The 18,756-nt window shown below is 41.0% G+C and overlaps 1 protein-coding gene across 1 annotated transcript in view; it reads right to left on the bottom strand.

Moving 5' to 3' along the window:
• Positions 1–18,756, bottom strand: part of SLC35D1 (solute carrier family 35 member D1) — a 54,505-nt gene that overhangs the window by 15,186 nt on the left and 20,563 nt on the right. Inside the window, exons 9-11 of the mRNA XM_051856391.2 lie at positions 14,499–14,566; positions 13,720–13,798; positions 9,622–9,704 (exon numbers count right to left, since the gene is read on the bottom strand). Coding sequence (XP_051712351.2) covers positions 9,622–9,704; positions 13,720–13,798; positions 14,499–14,566 — 230 coding nt within the window. The remainder of the gene's footprint in view (positions 1–9,621; positions 9,705–13,719; positions 13,799–14,498; positions 14,567–18,756) is intronic.

The raw sequence follows: 18,756 nt of genomic DNA, 5'->3' as shown, positions 1-18,756 counted from the left end.
GACACCTGCTGCAGGAGTAACAGATCTAAGTAGATACTTCTCAAAGGAAGAATGCAAACGGCCAACCGGGACCTGAAAGAAGGCTCAACACCACCGACCACCAGGAAATGAAAATCAAAACCACAATGAGACATCACATCTCTCCAGTTCGATCAGCTACTATCAAAAAGACAAATGCTAACAAGTGCTGGCAAGGGTGTAGAGGAAGGGGAAGCCCTGCCAACCCGCTGTTGGGAGTGCAAATTAGTACCATCATTGTGGAAAGCAGGGTGGAGGCTCCTCAAAAAATTAAACAGAACTACCATGTGACCCAGCAACCACACCGCTGAGTGGACAGCCAAGGGAAAGGAATTCACTCTGTTGAAGAAAGATTATCAGCATTCCCAAGTTTATTGCAGTTCTGTTCACAATACCTGAGAAAGGGAAACAAGCTAAATATCTATCAGCTGATGAATGGATAAAAAAATACAGGATTTATACAACGGAACACTAATCATCCATGAAAAGGGATGACCATGTCATCTTCAAGAAACCAACTATCACCAATGACAGACCAACTAGACAAAATCAACAAAGAAACAACAGAGCTAATCTACACTGTGGACCAAATGGACCTTACTGATATCTACAGAGCTTTCACCCCACAGTTGCAGAATACACATTCTTTTCATCAGTGCATGGAACTTTCTCTAGGATTGACCATATTCTAGGCCATAAAGCAAGTGTCAGCAAATTCAGAAAAATGGAAATCATACCATGCATCTTTTCTGACCACAGTGGAATGAACCCGGAAATTAAATACTCAAGAATCTGGAGAACACATGCAAATACATGGAGACTGAACAACACGCTCCTGAACAAACAGTGGGTCACAGAAGAAATCAAAAGAGAAATCAAAAAAATCCTGGAAATGAATGCTATACAGCATATACAACATATCAACATTTTGTATCATGTAACATTTTGATACAATATATCAAAACTTATGGGATATAGCAAAAGCAGTGTTAAAAGGGAAGCTTATAGCAGTTGATGCCTACATCAAGAAACTGTAAAGGCACCAAATGAATGAGCTATCAATGCATCTCAAGAACCTAGAAAAACAACAAACCAAATCCAAAATTAGTAGGAGGAAAGAAATATTTAAATTAGAGAATAAACTAAATTGAAACCAAAAAACAATACAAAAGGTCAGTGAAATGAAGAGCTATTTATTTGAAAAAATAAAATTGATACACCTTCCACTTTGACCATGGCCTTGTCTAAATATGATCAGAGTCGGTGAACTCAGGGGGCTTCCATAGCCTTGGCAGCTCATGACAAGAGCCTAGGGAGATTACTGAGGCCATAAACAAGAGTGTCAATTTGTTACGTCAACAACAGGAGTCACTGTGCACTTACTCCTCATGTAGGATCTTTGTCCTTAGTGTGCTGTACATTGTGATTTAATGCTATAACTAGTACTCAAACAGTATTTTTCACTTTATGTGTGGGAGCAAACTGTTGAAATCTTTACTTAATGTATGCTAAACTGATCTTCTGTATATAAAGAGAATTGAAAATGAATCTTGCTGTGAATGGAAGGGGAGAGGGAGTGGGAAAGGAGAGGGTTGCGGGTGGGAGGGATGTTATGGGGGGGAAGCCATTGTAATCCATAAGCTGTACTTTGGAAATTTATATTCATTAAATAAAAGTTAAAAAAAATTGATACACCATTGTCCCAATTAACCAACAAAAAAAAAAAAAAAGAAAGAAAAAGGAGAAGACCCAAATCAATAGAATCATAGATGAAAAAGGAAATGTAACACAGATAAAACAAAAATAAAAGAATCATTAGGAATTACCATAAAGAGCTACATGCCAACAAATCAAATAATCTGGATGAAATGGACAGATTACTAGACACATACGATCTACCAAAATTAAGTCACAAAAACACAGAAAACCTAAACAGACCAATAACCAAGGCAGAAACTGAATCAGTAATAAAGACTCTCTCAAAAAAGAAAAGCTCAGGAAAGATAGCTTAATTGCTGAATTCTACCAGACAGGTAAAGAAGAACTAATTCCAATTCTTCTCAAGCTATTCAAAACAATTGAAAGGGAGAGAATCATCTCAAACTTCTTCTATGTAGGCAGCATCACCTTGATTCCAAAACCAGAAAAAGAAATAACACACACAGAAAACTATAGAGCAATATCCCTGATGAACATAGATGCAAAATCCTCAAAAAAATATCAGCTAATTGAATCCAACAACACATTACAAAGATTATTCACTCGGACCAAATGGGATTGGATTATCCCTGGTATTCAGGGATGGTTCAACATTCACAAACCAATTAACGTGATACATCACATTAACAAGCTGAAAAACAAAACTGTGTGATTATTTCAACACATGCAAAGAAAGCATTTGATAAAATATTACAGCATTTCATGATGAAGACCTTAAGCAAACTGGATATAGAAGGAACATTCCTCAACACAATCAAGGCAACTTATGACAAACCCACAGCTAGCATGTTATTGAATGAGGAAAAGTTGGAAGCATTTCCATTAAGACCCAGAACAAGGCAAGGATGTCCACTCAAACCATAGCTATTCAACACAGTCCCGGAAATTTTAGCCAGAGCCATTAAGCAAGAAAAAGAAATTAAAGTGATTTGGAAAGGAGGAGGTCAAATTATCCCAATTTGCAGATGACATGATTCTTTTTTTGTTGTTTGTTCGTTTTGTTGTTGTTTCAGATGATATGATCCTACATATAGGGGAACCAAAAGACTCCACTCAAAGGCTACTGGAACTCATAAAGGAGTGTGGTAAAGTGGCAGGATATAAAATTGACACAGAAAAATCAATATCCTTTGTTTACACAGAAATGCCATGCCTGAAAAAGGATGTCTAAGATCAATCCCATTCATAATAGCTACAAAAAAATCAAATATCTTGGCATAAATTTAACCAAGTAAAAAATGTCTATGATGAAAATTATAAAACATTAAATAAAAGATCCAAAAAAATGGAAAAATCTTCCATGTTTGTGGACTGGAAGAATTAATATCATAAAAATGTCCATGCTATTGAAAACAATTTACAGATTCCATGCAATTCCAATCAAAATACCAATGAGGGGCCAGCGCTATGGTGCAGTAGGTTAATCCACCGCCTGCAGCGCCAGCATCCCATATGGGTGCCAATTCTAGTCCTGGCTGCTCCTCTTCTGATCCAGCTCTCTGCTGTGGCCTGAGAAAGCAGTGGAGGATGGCCCAAGTCCCGGGGTCCCTGCACTCGCATGGGAGACTGGGAAGAAGCACCTGGTTCCTGGCTTCAGATTGGCACAACTCCAGCCATTTCAGCCAATTGGAGAGTGAACCAGCAGATGGAAGACCTTTCTCTGTCTCTCCCTCGCACTGTCTGTAACTCTACCTCTCAAATAAAAAAATAAAATCTTTAAAAAACAAACAAATAAACAAAAAAATACCAATGACATTCTTCTGAGATCTGGAAAAAAGGATGCTAAAATTCATATGGAAAAGAGTAGACTGGATAAAGAAATTATGGGATATGTACTCCATAGAATACTATACAGCAATCAAAAACAATGAAATCCGCTCATTTGCAACAAAATGGAGGAATCCGGAAAACATTATGCTGAGTGAAATAAGCCAGTCCCAAAGGGACAAATATCATGTGTTCTCCCTGATCGGTGACAACTAACTGAGCACCAAAAAGGAAACCTGTTAAAGTGAAATGAACACTATGAGAAATGGTGACTTAATCAGCCTTCACCCTGACTGTTGAGGAACAACTTAATATGTTATCCCTCTTAGTATTTTTTTGTTTGTTCTACTTAATACTATTGGTTGAATTCTGTAATCAATACACAGTTATTCTTAAGTGTTGAAACTTAACTGAAAAGTGATCCCTGTTAAATATAAGAGTGGGAATAAGAGAGGGAAGAGATGGACAATCTGGGACATGCTCAATCTGACTTGCCCCAAATGATAGAGTTAGAAACATACCAGGGTCAGCGCGGTGCACTGGCCGCAGCGCGCTGGCCGCAGCGGCCATTGGAGGGTGAACCAACGGCAAAAGGAAGACCTTTCTCTTTGTCTCTCTCTCTCACTGTCCACTCTATCAAAAAAATAAATAAATAAAAAAAAGAAACATACCAGGGGATTCCAATTCAATCCCATCAAGGTGGCATGTACCAATGCCATCTCACTAGTCCACCAAGTGATCAATTTCTGTTCACAATTGATCATAATGATAGGACTAAGAGCCAAAGGGATCACATAAACAAGACTAGCGTCTGTAAATACTAACCGATAGAATAAAAAAGGGAGAGAACGATCCAACATGGGAAACGAGATACACAGCAGACTCATAGAATGGCAGATGTCCTAAACAGCACTCTGGCCTCAGAATCAGCCCTTAAGGCATTCGGATCCAGCTGAAAATCCCATGAGAGTATTTCAGGCATGGAAAGCCAAGACACACTGGCAAAAAACAAACAAACAAACAAACAAACAAACACCTAAATGAAAGATCTCCGCGAGTGAGATCCCAGTGGAAAGAACATGTCATCAAAGAAGGAGGTACCTTTCTCTGAAGGGAGGAGAGAACTTCCACTTTGACTACGACCTTGTCTAAATATGATCAGAGTCGGTGAATTCAAAAGGCTTCCATAGCCTTGGCAACTCCTGACAAGAGCCTAGGGTGATTACTGATGCCATAAACAAGAGTGTCAATTTGTTAAGTCAACAACAGGAGTCACTGTGCACTTACTCCTCATGTAGGATCTCTGTCCTTAGTGTGCTGTACATTGTGATTTAATGCTGTAACTAGTACTCAAACAGTATTTTTCACTTTGTGTTTCTATGTGGGTGCAAACTGTTGAAATCTTTACTTAATATATGCTAAACTGATCTTCTGTATATAAAGAGAATTGAAAATGAATCTTGATGTGAATGGAAGGGGGGAGGGAGAAGGAAAGGAGAGGGTTGCAGGTGGGATGGAAGTTATGGGGGAGTGAAGACATTGTAATCCATAAGCGTACTTTGGAAATTTATATTCATTAAATAAAAGTTAAAAAAAATAATAAAAAAATAAAGTAAGCAGGCTGGAATGGGGTTAAACAGGAAAAAAATAAGAAAACCTTTATCCATCCTAAAGCAAAATCTTCCCACTATTACCATCCGGGACCAATGATGGACTGAAGTCATAAATTTGAGATCACTGATTTTGGGGACATCTCAGTTTAAAATGCATATGCTGTTAACATATATGAATGATTTGAAGATTATGAAATTTTTAAATAAATATTTAATTTGAAAAAAATAAAAAAAACTAAAATAAAATTCATATGGAAATACAAGAGACCCCAAATAGCTAAAGCAATCTTATACAACATAAACAAAGTTGGAGGCATCACAATGCCAGATTTCAAGATACACTGCAGGGCAGTTAGAGTCAAAATAGCCTGGTACTGGCAAAAAAAAAAAAAAAAAAAGACGCGTAGACCAATGGAACAGAACAGAAACTCCACAGGGCAGGTGCTGTGGTATAGCAGTAAAGCTGCGGCCTGCATTGCCAGCATCCCATATGGGTGCCAGTTTGAGTCCCAGCTGTTCCACTTCCAATCCAGCTCTCTGCCAAGGCCTGGGAAAGCAGTTGAAGATGGCCCAGTTACTTGGGCAGAGGAGACCCAAAAGATGTTTCTGGCTCCTGGCTTTGGATCAGCTCAGCTCTGGCTGTTGCAGTCATTTGGGGAGTGAACCAGCAGAATGGAAGACTTCTCTCTCTCTCTCTCTGGCTCTATGTCTCAGTAACTCTGTCTCTCAAATAAATAAAATAAATCTTTTTTAAAAAAAGAATAGAAATCCCAGAAATCAATCCACGAATCTACAACCAACTTATTTTTGACAAAGGAGCTAAAATCATCCCTTGGAGAAAGGCAGACTTTTGAACAAATGGTGCTGGGAAATCTGGATCTCTACAAGTAGAAGTATGATACAAGACCCCTACCTTACACCTTACCCGACAATCTACTCAAAATGAATCAAGGGCCTAAATCTACAACCCAATATGATCTAATTACTAGAGAAAATTGGGGAAACTCTGCAGGACATTGGCAAAGTCTTCTTGGAAAAGACCCCAGAAGCACAGGCAATCAAAGTCAAAATGGACAAATGGGATTTCATCAAGCTGAGAAGCTTCTGTACTGCAAAAGAAACACTCAGCAAAGTGAAGAGGCAACCCATAGAATGGGAGAAAATATTTGCAAACTATGCAACTGATAAAGGACTAATATCCAAAATCTATAAGGAGCTCAAGAAACTCAACAACAACAACAATCTAGTTAAGAAATGGACAAAGGACCTAAACAGACATTTTTCAAAAAGGAAATTCAAGTGGCTAACAGACACATAAAAAATGCTCAGGAGCACTAGCCACTCAGGAAATGAAAATGAAAACCACAATGAGGTTCAACCTTACCCCGGTTAAAACAGCTATCATCCAAAAATCATAAAACAATAAATTCTGGCAAGGATGTGGGGAACAATGTAGCCTAATCCATTGTTGGTGAGAATGTAAACTGGGGTTACAAGTGTAGAAAATAATGAAAATACTTCAGAAATCTGAACCTAGATCTACCATAGGACCCAGCAATCCCACTCCTGGGAATTTACCCAAACAAAATGAAATCAGCATCTGAAAGATTTATCTATACCCCCATGTTCATTTCAGCTCAATTCACATTAGCTGAAATATGGAATCAACCCAAATGTCCATCAATAGATGACTGGATAAAGAAATTATGGTATATATATATACTACGGAATACTACTCAGCAGTAAAAAAAGATTAAAATCCTATCTTTTCTAACAAAATGGATGCAACTGGAAACCATTATATTTAGTGAAATAAGACAGTCTCAAAAAGACAAATACCATATGTTTTCCTGATCGTAGTAACTAAGAGTACCTAAAATGTAACATATAGGAGTGAGATTGACATTTTCAGATTCACTGATTATTTATAGCCCTTGTCTCTACTGTTGAGGAATAGTGGTTTTTTTTCTTCATATTATTTGTTGAACTCTTAGTGCAGGGATAATCTTATGAGTATTAAGTAAACTGAAAATAGATCTTTGTAAAAATTAAGAGTGGGAATGGGACAGGGAGGAGGAAGAAGGGTGGGAGCATGGTTGAGAGGGAGGGTAAGGTGGGAAGTATCACTATGTTCCTAAATCTTTATATATGAAATACATGAAATCTGTATACCTTAAATAAAATATTTTTAAAAAGATAATGAAGTACATATATATAATGGAATTACTCAGCCACGGATAGGGATGATCTTGTCATCTGTAATAGTCTGGATGGAACTGAAGGCTATCACATTAAGTGAAACAAGCTAGGCATAGAAAGACAAGTATTGCATGATCTCACTCACAACTGGAACCTAAAAAAGCTGATCTCCTAGAAGTTCATAGTAGAATAGTGATTACCAAAGGCTGTGGAGAGTAGAGAAGGAGAGAATGGGGAAAGTTGATTAATGATATGAAGATATATAAGAGGAAGAAGCACTAGTGTTCTACTACATATTAGGGTGACCAAAGAAAACAAGAATGGGCTGTGGGGGCTGGCAATGTGGCATAGCGAGCAAAGCCCCACCTGCAGTGCTGACATTCCATATGGGTACCCATTTGAATTCCAGCTGCTCCACTTCCAATCCAGCTCACTGCTAATGTGCCTAGGAAAAGCAGCAGGTGATGGCCCAAGTACTTGGGCCTCTGCCAGCCATTTGGAGAGCTGGATGAAGCTCCTGGCTCCTGGCTTTGGTCTGGCCCAGCCCTGGCCATTGTAGCCATCTGGGGAGTGAACCAACTGACAGAAAAACATTGTCTCTCCTGCTCTCTCTGTAACTCTTTCAAATACATAAATAAATCTTTTTAAAAAATGGACAGGCTATGTAGTTTTCTTTAAAAAAAAATAAAATAAAAAGCTAGGACAAAGGATTTCTTTGCCAGAAACTGATAAATATATGATGAGATAGATATGGCTTAAGATTTATTTTATTTATTAGAAAGGCAGAGTTAGAGAGAAGAGAGAGGGAAAGAGAGAGAGCTCTTCCATCTTCGGGTTCACTCCCCAAACGGCAGCAATAGCCAAATCTGGGCCAGACTGACACCAGTAGCCAGGAGCTTCATCCAGGTCTCCCATATGGGTGCAGGGGCCCAGGCACTTGGGTCATCCTCCACTGCCTTCCCAGGAGCATTAGCAGAGAGCATGGACAGGAAATGGAGCAGCTGGGACTCGAACTGGCACCCAAATGGGAGACTGCAGTTGCAGGCAATGGCTTAACCCGTCATGCCACAATGCCAGTTCCAAGAAAGGTATGTTTACTCTGATTTGAACCTTATATTATACACGTATCAAAAGATCACATCTCATAAATATGATATTTATGTATGTTAAATTTTTTTTTAAAAAATCGCCTACAATACAAAAAGATACATCTAGCCGTTTTATTTTTTTTTTCACAGTCTTACTGAGTTATGTTTGAAATAAAAAAATACTTGCAAATATTTAATGCATACAGTTTGTTGAGTTTGGGCATACACACATACCTGTGATACTGTCACCACATCTTTATCACTTCCAAAAGTTCCCTATGTCCCTCTGCAGGTTTTTCTTTTGGGGGTAAGAGCACTTACCATGAGATCTTCCCTCTTAACAAATTTTTAAGCACACAACACTGTATTGTTAACCATAAGTACTGTGTTGTACAGTAGATTTATGTAACTTATTCATCCTATATAACATTACTCCCAATGAACAATAACTCCTTGTCTTCCCTTGCTTGCAAATCTCTGGCAATGACATTCAAAATTCTAGAATTGAGAAAGATCTGAAATACAATGCAGGTCACCCCCTTCATTAACAAAGCTAAGTAAGGTCTAAAGAAAGCCAGTGATATGTCTAAGGTCAGACACAAGCAGTTGTGACAGAGATAGTATCATTTAGCACTGAACTTCTTGGCAATACTACACTCACTGCCATCTGGCAAAACTACTGGATGACTGCTCTTTGAAGGGTAAGCATTGGGAGTTCAACCTGCAGAAAAAGTTCTCCAAACGTTGCATATCATATGAATGCATTTTCTCCTCCTTCTTAAATAAAATACATTATGTAGAGCCATTAAATATCTAGTGCATAGAAGGCATTCCATAAATGAACAAGTCTGCCATTGAACTAACAGCCCAGTGATGGCTGTTTGGTCAAGTGGTTGGGATGCCTGCATCCTGTATCAAAATGCCTGATGCCTCTGTGGCTCCTGATTCCAGCTTCCTGCTGATTCAGACCCTGGCAGTCAGAGGTAATGGCTCAAGTAATTGTTCCGATCACCCATGTGGGAGACCTGGATTGAGGTCTCAGCTCAGCTTCAGCCTCAGCCACGAGCTATTGCAGACATTTGGAGAGATAACCAGCAGATGGGAATGAATAATTTTAAAAAATAATAATGCAACCTTACTGTGATACTATTTGACACTATTCGTATCTAAATTCTACTAGTCAACATGGTTATATTTAATTAAAAATTCTTACTTACCTGATATTTAAGCCAATGAAGTTTGTCCATGTGAAAATATAATCTCCACCAAAGACCATTCCAATATAAGTTATTAATATATTCTAAAATGGAAAAGGGCAATATTTTGTCACATAGATTTAGCTGAACTTTCAAAATATAAATACAGAAGCTTCAGTTGCCTAACGAGCATGGCATTGGCCTCCAAATATATATATACAAAATCATCCATGTGGTGATCAAGATACCTATCCTTAAAATACAAAAATCAACACACATTACCACCACTACCAACCCTGGAAAGAGTGTAGGATGAGCAAGAACACTAAAGGACTCAATGACATTCACCTGTTCCCGATCTAGCCCTCCAAAAGATAAATGCTTTCACCAAGATGAAAAATACTAACAAGATTATCAAACTTTCCCTGCCTTGTGGTATGGACTGACATTATGAATCTGAACAAAGAAGCACCGCTGTTACCAGGGACAGGAAACACAAAGACATATTTAGCAGTCTTAGGAAAGTCAGCTTTCTTCTCCACTGAGATAACTGTTGGCTTGTGAGACAGAGGATGGGAAAACTGCTTGTGTGACAACACCTTTGCATCTTTCTTTAAAAAGGAAAAAGAGGACTTGATCAACGTGAAGACTTATTTTTGGAGGAATTGTCCTCAGTATCTTAAAAAATGCATGGGAATAAGCCTCAAAATAGTGCATCCCAAATCACCTCTCCCAACACTGCCAGGCATGTAGACATCCTCAGACCACAAAAGTGAAAAGCAGCTTTCCAAAGTTATTATTCAATCCCTCTCAATCTCTCTTCTTTCATGTTTATTGGAAGTCACAGCTTCCCCCTCTGCTCTTGCAACCGCCATGAGCTGCAAATGTCAGGAACATTTTTAGTACCTGGGATCTTCCAGATTAGGCTTAAGAGACGGAAAATAAAGTGCTATGGCATTCTTAAAGGCCAAAAACAACTTTCAAAATTATTTTTATATCGGAGCGCCCTTTGAGAGCATTCAGAATTGCATCAGCCTCTCTGGCTCTAAGAATGAAGACACAAGTTACCTTAGAGCAGATTTTCTTACTATTTCAAGGGAAAATTCCTGTAACCATAAACCAGGCCAGTGGGCAAAGCTGGGAAAGTGTGTAACAGACCTCTCTGTGTATTCAGGGATCCAGGGAGACAGTACATTAATTTACATAAGCTGCCCAGACAACTTCAGAAAGGGAGGCGGCAGGGTCCAGTGTGTGCTCCGAATCAGAAGTTACAAAACCTGTACATATATACTAGGGCATCTTACGCAAGACAGGCTACCAGGACAAGACAGCAACATTCCCCAAACAGCAGGTATCAGGAAGCCTAAAGAGTCTATCCTGGTAGCTCAAAATTAATTTTTTTTTTTTTGACAGGCAGAGTGGACAGTGAGAGAGAGAGACAGAGAGAAAGGTCTTCCTTTGCCGTTGGTTCACCCTCCAATGGCCGCCGCAGCCGGCACAGCGCGCTGATCCGATGGCAGGAGCCAGGTACTTATCCTGGTCTCCTATGGGGTATAGGGCCCAAGCACTTGGGCCATCCTCCACTGCACTCCCTGGCCACAGCAGAGAGCTGGCCTGGAAGAGGGGCAACCGGGACAGAATCCGGCGCCCCGACCAGGACTAGAACCCGGTGTGCCGGCGCCGCAAGGTGGAGGATTAGCTTAGTGAGCCGCGGCGCCGGCCCAAAATTAAAGATTACAAATTGCACACTCCAGTATACCTATGCACTGTCTGGAAACCTTGTTTAAAATGCAGATTTCCAGGCTGTATCTGGAGACTCTGTCTCAGTACATCTAGGATAAGCCTAAGAACTGCCACTTTTAGCTAGTTTTCCTACGGGATTTTCCCACCACGCCAGAGAAGCAAACAATGCTGATCCCAGGGTCTGCAGAGTTGGGACCCTCAAGCACAGAAGGAGGCGTAACGATTCAGAACAGGCTGAGACTGGGAGGCCAGGGTAGAAGCTCCACCACGGCCCAGCAAGGGCACCAGTGGCTCCAATGCTTCTGAAGGTGCCTGCCATGCTTCAACAAAGATCCCATGCAGCAGTGAGAAACAGGAGCAACGGTGAACTAACCAAACAATCCAGTTTTTCCACTCCCTCTAGAGTTTGACTAAGTCATGGAATTCTTGGACTACCATGAGGAGGAACATACATCAAAAGGAAAGTATAGATTTCATGTTAACAAGAACATAACTATGGGCAGACACTATGGCATAGTGGTTAAGCCTCCACCTGCAGTGCTGGCATCCCATATGGGTACCAGCTTGTGTCCTGGCTGCGCCTCTTCTGATCCAGCTCTCTGCTTACGGCCTGGGAAAGCAATGGAAGATGGTCCAAGTGCTTGGGCCCCTGCCCCCACGTGGGAAACTAGAAGCTTCTGGTTCCTGGCTTCAGATTGGCCCAGCTCTGGCCGTTGAAGCCATTTAGGGAGTGAATCAATGGATGGAAGACCTCTCTCTCTGTCTCTCCATTTGTAACTCTGCCTCTCAAATAAATAAATAAAATCTTGAAAAAAAAAAAAAAAAAGATTGGGGCTGGCGCTGTGGCATAGCAGGTTAAACTGCCGCCTGCAGTGCTGCCGTCCCATATGGGCACCAGTTGGAATCCCAGCTGCCCCACTTCAGATCCAGCTCTCTGCTGTGGCCTGAGAGAGTAGAAGATGGACCAAGTCCTTGGGCCCCTGCACCCGCGTGGGAGACCCGGAAGAAGCTCCTGGCTGTAGATCGGCCCAGCTCCAGCCATTGCGGCCATGGAGAATGAACCAGTGGATGGAAGACCTTTCTCTCTCTTTCTCTTGGGCAGTGAGGCTCCTGGACTTGGGCCATCTTTCACTGCTTTCCCAGACCATAGCAGAGAACTGGATCAGAAGTGGAGCAGCCGGGTCTCGAACCAGCACCCAAATGGGATGCCAGCACTGTAGGCAGTGGCTTTACCCGCTATGCCACAGCGCCAGCGCCAGCCCCTCTCTTAGGTTCTTACTGTTCTTCATGTGAAAACAAGCCTTCTACTATGTTTTTGAAGCATTCACTCTGCAAAATCAAACACAGCTGAAAACTAACCTAGGGGCTAACCCTGTCTCGGCCAGCCCAGTTCTCCAAATGCAGATGGCCTCAGGTTTTCTGGGGGAAGTCACACAATTAACTTGTTATAGCTTAATACAGAACGCTATTCACGCCAAACACTTCCAGTTCCAGGATTTTTAAGTCACAGATTTTCTGGAGTTTTAACCCACTCTATTTCTAAAATGTAACGAAGCAGGTAGCACTGCAGCGGGGGCACCGAGAGAAGCACACCAGAAGAAACCCTACCTCTCCAACCCTCTTCTCTCACTACTGACTGCGTGGGCACCCGAAAGGCCGTCATAGGCCCTCTTTTTCCCAATGATCAAGGACCTCTCTCTTTGTCTTGCCTTTTTTGGAAAGCAAGTCCACTTTGCTAATTCATTAGAAACTCAGATGTGCAGCGGCCTCTTCGATCCTAAAGCCCCAGAATCACAAAGTCCGACGAGAAGTCCTCAGGCCTCAAGCCACTAACTCAGTATTCAAGTCAACCTGGCTGCCTGGCTAAAGACCAGCGAGTCACCCTCAAATAAAATGGACCAGGAGGAAATGATATCACTGGAAATGCCAGACCCAGCTTTTAAAAGTGGGCCGTGGAAGGACTAGCTCAGGCTAGGAACCTCCTTCGATCAGCTCGTGGCAGGCATCCTCTCCTTACAAGCCAGCCAGAACTCAGCGAGGCTGAGAACAGAAGCGGTCTTACTGGGCCTTTCCAGGGCTGTCTCCCTCAGTGCCACGTTACCTAGCTGCCCTGGCAGGAGGAGGCCCAGTTCTCCTTGGTCCTCTACTCTCAGATAATACCGTGTTCTCTTCCCTTACCCCTCAGAGCTAAGTTGCCTGCAAGCAGAAACTGTGTCTAGCCTGAGGTTTTAAGCATTGTTTTGGAAACTGTCACCAAAATTAGCCAAACTATCACGATCATGGGGTTTGAGGCCACAGCCAGATGAGCTTTAGAAGCACAATTTTCAAATAAAGCACGTTCCAAAAAGAAAACAGGACTTTTTATTTCCAACTCACCTTAATACAGCCAACTATTGTAGTTGTAAGAGCAGAATTATACTGAGTGCAGAGCACTATGGAGTACATCAAGATAAACCTGGAATGGAGAAAGAAACAGTGTGTTTGAAGAAGGAGCCAGTTGCTTACTCCACGATCTCTGGCCAAGAGAAACAAGCGGCACTGCCCAAGCTAGCACATTCTGGCCTCTGACCAACTGCGAGCTCCCCCACCTCCCTGCTGCTTGGGCTGCAGCTTCAGATTTTTTAAAAACTTTGCTTAAAAGAAACACATGTCCACAGCAGGTGTTCTGCTGTGCCATCTTCACCAAAATCCTGAAAGCATCACTCGTAATCAATGAGTACTTTTCAAAGATCACGCTTCCTCCACATCCACCTGAGCCAGGCAGACAGCACAGGGCTTAGAGACCCTTGTTCAGCTGCCCACATGCCACGAGGGCAGTCGGATCTCTGGGCCAGGAAGAAGGCCAGAGTGATCCTTAAGGACGAAAGACAAACTAACACCACTTTAAGAAGGGATGCCAGTTAACAACTGGGTGGCAGCAGGCGGAACCCTCAGACTGGCACTGAGGTTTCCGTCTTGAGGCCCCAGGTCGACTCTATTTTGAAGCACCTTGCTCCAATGCCTGCCAGGTTCAATCACAAGCAGCGACAACTGATGTGTTGAGGAAAATACCAGAAAAATACGGAGGTGAGAACAGGCATGGTTTAGATACCCTAAGGAGTCCAGAACAAACTTTTCTAGGAAACCCATCTATTAACAAGGCAGCAAAGGCTCACCCCATCACACAGGAGAGGGTAAACTGCAGCAGAAACAGAGCGTCGGCCCAGCCTTCGAACTCCATCGCCTGTAATATACAAGAGAGCATTCGGTTTCAGAGCAGACCCTCATTAGCAGCTGCCCCATGCACCTGCGGGAGTCCTTTCTCTGCATTTGCGCCGACATACACAGTGCAGCCGTGTACTTCCTTCCGTCACTCCCATGACAGAGTGATGCTCAAGAATGTCAAGGATACGGAGCTGAACCAAGTAAGTGGTTTCAGAAGGTTTTCTCCTTTCCAAAATGGAATGTGGGGGAGACCTCGTGCAAAGAAACTGAGACTCCCAGGAGGCACCAGCAACACCTGCCCAATTGCAGCAGCTCTCACAGAAGGATGTGCTGGCATGAAAGAATTGCTCAAACATTCAAATACGTATTTGTAAGGCTAAATCCAGCTGAGGTCTATTCGTGAGGAATCACTGCTTAAAAATAGCTAATTCTAAAAGCAAAGTGTGTATGTGTGTAGTTAATGTGTTTTCTTTGTTAAATCCAAAGCAAAGGAATAAAGAGAAATGAAAGGGTGCATTGGTATCTCATCTCTCATCCAGGAGCAAGGCTTTCTCTCTCAAGTACACAGTTTCCTTTACAACATGAACTTGATAAGCAAATGTGAAAAATGTTCCACCTTTTATCTCTCTGCCAACCTGTCCAGCTTCCACTCTTGCCACTTCCACGCACATTTCACTGCCGCAGGGCTCCAGCCACACCAGGCTTCTTGCAGTTCATAAAGCCCAATGCACAATTTCACACTTCCCCTCAAATTCCAACTTGAGGGCCCTTTGCAGCGCCTTCCCTCTCCACGCCCCAGTACTCCTCTCCAGCACCATGCCCCTTTCTACAATGTGTCCACAGACTGTGAGCCCCCTGTGGGGAGGGCCCACATTTCTCTGTGTTCCTAACAGCACTGGACAGACAGTACACATTCGGTTTGTTTATGGTTCTTTGTTGTGATAACATATAAAAGTAAAATTCACCATTTTTAATGGAAAGTTCCATTTGTACTGAGAACTGTATAGTCACAGCATCACCATTACAATCATGATAAAGAAATCCCTACACACACACACACACACACACACACACAGAGAAACTATCCCCTGCCCTTTTAGTCAGTCCCTTCCACCTGCTAGCGCCAGGCAACTTCTATTTACTTTCTGCTACCATAATTTCGCTGTTCAACAACTTCATATAAATGGAATTGTATCACAGGTATTCTTTTATGTCTTGATAATTTTACTTTATATGATGCTTTTGACATTCAGCCATGCTGAGGGTATATCAATAACTCATTTTTATTGTCAAAATGTATTCCATCTTATGAGTATACTAAACCATCATTTGTTTACTTAGTTACAAGTCAAGTCCACATTTATTTGGGTTGCTTCCAAAACTTGCTATGATGACTAAAACTACAATGAATCTGTTCAGTACAAGACTCTGGATATGTCTGTAAATACCCAAAAGATGGGACTGCTGGTTCTTTTGGTATGTGTATCTTTTCTGACCACATGGAATGAAGCTGGAAATTAAAACTTAAGATCTAGAAAATATACAAACACATGGAGACTGAACAACATGCTCCTGAATAAACAGTGGGTCATAGAAGAAATCAAAAGGGAAATAAAAAAATTTCGAGAAATGAATGAAAATGACAACACAACCTATCAAAACTTATAGGATAAGCAAAAGCAGTGTTAAGGCAAGAGTTTATAGCAATTAGTCCCTACATTAATAAATTAGAAAGGGGTGGTGCTGTGGCACAGTGGGTTAAAGCCCCGGCCTGCACTGCTGGCATCCCATATGGGCACTGGTTCAAGTCCCAACTGCTCTACTTCCAATCCAGCTCATTTCTAATGCACCTGGCAAAGCAGCGGATGGCCCAAGTCCTTGTGTCCCTGAACCCATATGGGAGACCCAGAAGCAGCTTCTGGTTACTGGCTTTGGATCAGCTCAGCTCTAGCCGTTGCAGCCATCTGGGGAGTGAACCAGCAGATAGAAGACCTCTTCTCACGCTCTCTCTGTAACTCTTTCAAATAAATAAAATAAATCTTTTTTAAAAAAAGAAATTGGAAAGATATGAAATAAATGTTCTAACCATGCATCTGAAGGACCTAGAAAAACAAGAACAAACCAAACCCAAAATTAGGAGGAGGAAAGAAAGAATAAAAATTAAAGAAGAAATAAACAAAATTGAAATAAGATGGTGAAATCACAAAAGATTGTTGAAATGAAGAGTTGTTTTTTTGAAAAAATAAACAAAACTGAAAAATCACTGGCCCAATTAACCAAAAGAAAAAAGGGAGAAGACCCAAATGAATAAAATCAGAAATGAAATAGCAAATGTTACAATCGCTACCACAACAGAAATAAAAAGAATCAGCAGGAGTCATTAAAAACAGTTACACAGCAACAAGTTGGAAAATTTAGAAGAAATGATAAATTTCTAGGCACATAATTTATCAAAATTGCAGTACAAAAACCTGAATAGACCAGTAACCAAGGCTGAGACTGAATCAATAATAAAGAGCCTCACTGCTTAATTCTACCAAACTCTAAAAGAACTCATTCCAGTTCTTCGTAAACTATTCAAAACAACTTAAAGGGAGGGAATCCTCCCAAACTCCTTCCATGTGGCCAGTATTACCTTAATTCTAAAACCAGAAAAAGATACAACAAGAAAGGGAATTATAGACCAATATCCCTGATGAACATACATGCAGAAATCCTTAACAAAATACTAGCTAATTGAATCCAACAAAACATCAAAAACACCATCCACTCAGACTAATTAGGATTTATCTCAGAGATGCAGGGATGGTTCAATACACACAAATCAATAAATATGACACATCACATTAATGGAGTGAAGAATAAAAACCATATGATTATCTCAACAGATGTAGAGAAAATATTTGATAAAATACAACATCTTTTTTATCCTTCATGATAAAAATCTTTAAAAAAAATTGGGTATAGACAGAATATACTTGAACACAATAACATAATACATGACAAACACACAGGCAGCATCATATTGAATGGGGAAAAGCGGGATACATGTCCACTAAGGTCTGGAACCAGACAAGGATGCCCACTCTCACCATTACTATTCAATATAGTTTTGCCAGTTTTAGCCAGAACCATTAGGAAAAATAAATCAAAGGGATACAAATTAGAAAAGAGGAAGTCAATTTATCCCTATTTTTAGATGACATGATTCTATATATAGGGGAACCAAAAGACTCTACTAAGAAACTATTGGAATTCATAAGATAATTCAGCAAAGTTGCAGGATATAAAATCAACAGTATTTGTATACACAAACAATGCTCTGGCTGAGAATGTAAGGTCAGTCCCATTCATAATAGCTACAAAATAATTTTAATAACTTGGGATAAATTTATCCAAAGATGTGAAGGATCTCTAAGAGCAATAAAAATTTAAAAACATTAGTGGAAGAAATAGATTAAGACGCACACATGAGGGGCTGGCACTGTGGCTCAGTGGGTTGATACCCTGGCCTGAAGCGCTAGCATCCCATATGGGTGCCGGTTCTAGTCCTTGCTGCTCCTCTTCCGATCCAGCTCTCTGCTATGGCCTGGGAAAGCAGTACAAGATGGCCCGGGTCCTTGGGCCCCTGCACCTGCGTGGGAGACCTGGAGGAAGCTCCTGGCTCCTGGCTTCGGATAGGCGCAGCTCCAGCTGTTGCGGCCATCTGGGGAGTGGACCATCTGGAAGGAAGACCTCTCTTTCTCTCTCTCTGCCTCTCCTTTCTCTGTGTAGCTTTGACTTTCAAATAAATAAATAAATCTTTTAAAAAAATATGCACACATGAAAACAGAAAAATCTTCCATGTTCATGGACTGAAAAATTAATATCATCACAATGTCCATAGTACCCAAATAAATTGACAGATTCAATGGGATCCCAGTTAAAGGACATTCTTCCCAGATACAGCCAAAAAATGATTTGAAAATTCATATGGAAACATAAGAGACCCTGAATAGACAAAGTAATGTTAAACAATATAAACAAAGCCATAGGCATCATAATACCAGATTTCAAGACATACTGCAGGGCTGTTATAATCAAAATAGCCTTGTACTAGCACAAAAAATAGACACATGGACCAACGGAACAGATCAGAAACCCCTCTCAATATTATGATCTCATCTTAACTAATTACATCTCAAAGATACCATATTTCTAAATAAGGTC

This window comes from Oryctolagus cuniculus, chromosome 7 (assembly GCF_964237555.1).
Source record: "Oryctolagus cuniculus chromosome 7, mOryCun1.1, whole genome shotgun sequence".
Lineage (NCBI taxonomy): Eukaryota > Metazoa > Chordata > Mammalia > Lagomorpha > Leporidae > Oryctolagus > Oryctolagus cuniculus.
The sequence above is the reverse complement of the archived record's forward strand: the minus strand, read 5'-3'. Positions and strand labels throughout refer to the sequence as shown.